This window comes from Diaphorina citri, unplaced genomic scaffold (genome assembly GCF_000475195.1).
Source record: "Diaphorina citri unplaced genomic scaffold, Diaci psyllid genome assembly version 1.1 scaffold5879, whole genome shotgun sequence".
NCBI classification, from domain to species: domain Eukaryota; kingdom Metazoa; phylum Arthropoda; class Insecta; order Hemiptera; family Psyllidae; genus Diaphorina; species Diaphorina citri.
The window spans coordinates 2,452-5,969 of record NW_007383255.1 but is presented as its reverse complement, the minus strand read 5'-3'; the positions used below and the strand labels follow the sequence as shown (position 1 = coordinate 5,969).

General features: G+C 38.6%; 1 protein-coding gene across 1 annotated transcript; it reads left to right on the top strand.

Moving 5' to 3' along the window:
* The first annotated feature begins 1,525 nt into the window (after positions 1–1,525).
* On the top strand, positions 1,526–2,569 carry LOC103521756 (putative eggshell protein). The gene has a single exon (XM_008486863.2). It carries the CDS (start codon positions 1,529–1,531, stop codon positions 2,333–2,335), a length of 807 nt encoding a protein of 268 aa, XP_008485085.1. The 5' UTR covers positions 1,526–1,528; the 3' UTR covers positions 2,336–2,569.
* The last annotated feature ends 949 nt before the right edge of the window (positions 2,570–3,518 follow it).

Below are 3,518 nucleotides of genomic sequence, written 5' to 3'. Positions count from 1 at the left end.
ATGAAATCTGAGAAAGCAACAATGGTGGAGTTAGTGGGTTAATTTAATTTAAACCTCGTTGTTGTTGTTGTTGTTGTTGTTGTTTTTTTTTCTTTTAGAGGTTTGATAGAGGGTAAACTGCTAAGGTCTTATATGTATATCGTCCCGAAATCGAAAAGAGAAAAGGAAGACAGGATAGGAGAAAGCCAGCCGTTCCGAGAACAAATTCCGGTCAGGATAAATTCCGCCCCGGGTGAGAATCGAACCCACGGCCTTGCACCCACAAGACAGATGCGCTACCAACTAACCTAACTAGGCTGGCTCTTTATGTTTGATGAACGTGAATGGTGAACTTTAGTGAATGTGAACAGGCTGTAAAAAGTATTACAGTACCTCTTCTTACCTCTGAACTGAGAAAACCGGTCCCGTTTCAACGTATACACGATGAAAGACAAGATGATGATCATGGCGATACTCAACACTACCACTAGGATGCGCAGTAGATTCGTCTGAAAGTCAAAACCAGGGAATATAGGGTAAAATGGGTGAATTCAGGGGAAAGAATAGGGTGAAATAATAATCGAAGAGAGAAGGAAGACAGGATTCAGGAGAAAGCCAGCCGTTCCGAGAAAGAACCTTATCTGTCTAGGATAAAATCCACCCCTGGTGGGACCTAGCGCTTATAAGGCAGACGTGCTAGCCTCCAAGCTAACTATTAGGCTGGCTCAGGTACTTTTTAGTCCGTCCTTCCTTTATTATTACAATAGTAATAAAAAGGTATAAGGGACGGACTATTGTATTCGCTTCGGTGTCGGTCTGGAGTAGTAGGTTTAATGACCTATCTTAACAATATGTTAACGCAATACCTGAAACCTGGTTGACATTTACTAAAACTATACTATGTCCTTATGTATCTAGCTAGACTGTCTAGGCCATTCCCTCACTTCCTTCTTTGTTTTAATCCAGCATTTTATACAATGTAGAGAGGTAAATTAGAAAACTAAGCACATCCACTAATAGATAGTATTTGACTTCTCTTCTCCCTTTTCTTTCGACCTTCTGCATATTACACATTAGGCATTACTTTTGACATCTTATGTTGGTATTCAAATTTTTCCTTTTTTCTTTGTCATTCCATTTTTTTTTTCTTTCGCATTTAATTTGCCACTTTCATAATATTGCTGTAAGGAAAATAAATTAGACTGTGAGTATGAGTATTGGGTAGGTACCTAATGATGGAAGACCAAGTTGTGATTAATTGTGGTTGATTGATTGACTGATTATCATTTACCGGCATGATTAATATGATACCTATGTCAACAAAATTTCAGTCGGCCTTGAAGTGTTGCAGCAATGCGTTCATAGTGGTTTGTTTTGATTCGGCTGTCGAGTGCATGCAGCCATTGAATCGAATGCCACAACAGTGTCTAGTCTTTGCGCAAGAGTCACGATCCCGCCCTCAACTATTGGAAGAGGGGATTCATATAAATAGGAACAGGGTGATGAAATGATCTTGATTCTAGTATGACATGCTAATAGTAAGACGGTCATGTTGAGAGCGGTGCTGTGTATCGCTGTGCTATGTTTGTGTCTAATAGTGAGCTCGGGAAAACAAACCAATGTCAAAGGCGAAGAAGATAATGCTTTGGTCGTTGCCAAACCCTTGACCAAGGATATTGTTGCCTTGGATGCAGTATCAGCGGTCAGTGAAGACTTGGACACAGCGGCATCCAGTAAGAAATACAAGAAAGGCGGTGGAGAGAAGCATCACTCGGACAAATACCATAAACACGGCAAGAAAGGTGAGAAAGGGTACAAGAAACATCATGAAGATTGGCATGGAAAGAAAGGACATCATAAGAAAGCGCAGAAGAAGAAACATTTCAAGGAACATGGAGGTCACAAGAAGAAACACCATGATGAAGGAGGATACCATAAAGAACACAAGAAAGGAGAAAAAGGCGAAAAAGGACATAAGTACAAGGACAGCAAGAAGTATCACAAAGGTCATAGCACCAAAGGAAAACATTTGATACACAAGTTGGACGAATACAAAAAGAAGAAACATTTCTATGATGAGAAACATGATGAAGGACATCATAAGAAACATGGTGGATATGAGAAGAAACACGGCCACAAGAAGGGAGGTCATTACAAGAAAGGACATAAACACAAGGGATACAAGGAAGGACACAAAGGAAAGAAAGGAAGTGATAAACATGGTAAACACTACTATGATAAGAAAGGACATAAGGATGCTGCAGGACATGACGAGAAATATGGACATCATCATAAATATGGGAAGAAGGGAGGCCATGAAGAACATAAGAAGTGGGGATATAAGAAGAAACATTAGAGAAACATATGTTGACACACCAGGACTAGAAACATGTGAGTACTATTTATTGATAGTGGTGTGTTTTTGCCAGGAACTTTGGTATTTCTTAGAGTGGTGTGTTGACATTTGCATTTCTAATGTTAAATTATGGAGACTGATTCACTAATCAAATTTACATACCATTCCTCACTGTTTGTCCAAGATTTACCTCCCATTTTTGTGTTTTACTGGAGATATTTTAAATTGTCTTGTTCTTTCATATTAAATTAAAGGTCACCCCATCCTTGCAATTTTTAAATGGGGGTCTTTTCTGACGAAATTCCTATGTGCGGAGTCCAGTATGTAGGACTATTGCACCTCAACTAGAAACATAACTTAAGATTTGTTTTTGGAACGAACGGGACACGCTCAGTTCTGGGACGCCAAATTTCAAGGATCAACGTGTCTTGATTCAAGGACCTCAAGTATGATTTCTACGAGGACACAAAACCAGATACATAACTAAAGGTTTGTTCTCGGAACGGCTGCCTTTCTTGTACTTAGACCTACTGATGTCACAACTGTTTTTTTATCTGGGACGCCAAATTTCAAGGATCAACGTGTCTTGATTCAAGGACCTCAAGTATGATTTCTACGAGGACACAAAACCAGATACATAATTAAAGATTTGTTCTCGGAACGGCTGCCTTTCTTGTACTTAGACCTACTGATGTCACAACTGTTTTTTTATTTTTTCGTTAAACGACCAATAAAATTTGAATTTTCGATCTTTCTGAAGATACTTTTTCGCTGTTATAGGAACGTAACATTTTTGGTGCCGAGACCAGGATTTTTCGATTTTTTCACTTCTTAACTTTTGCTGTTGATCGATACACAGTCGATTTTCACACATCACATCCATTTTCAATAAAGCTTATCCCCTTGGATATGGTTTTCATGCATAAATGACTTCAGATTCTTTTGGGGGGAAAAAATATAACTCTCAAAACTGAGGACAAGGAAAATTGCTCCAAAATAAGTTGATGTTTCTTTCTTTTATTTACAGTTATTTTTTTCTACAACTGAACGGGGAATCCCATGTTAGCAATTGATTTGCATATGTAATAAATGTCTGTGGTGTAGTGGTTAACACGTTGGACTTCGGATCTGGAGGTTGGTGATTCGAGTTCAAGTCATAAAATTTGAGAAAAAAAAAAAAAAA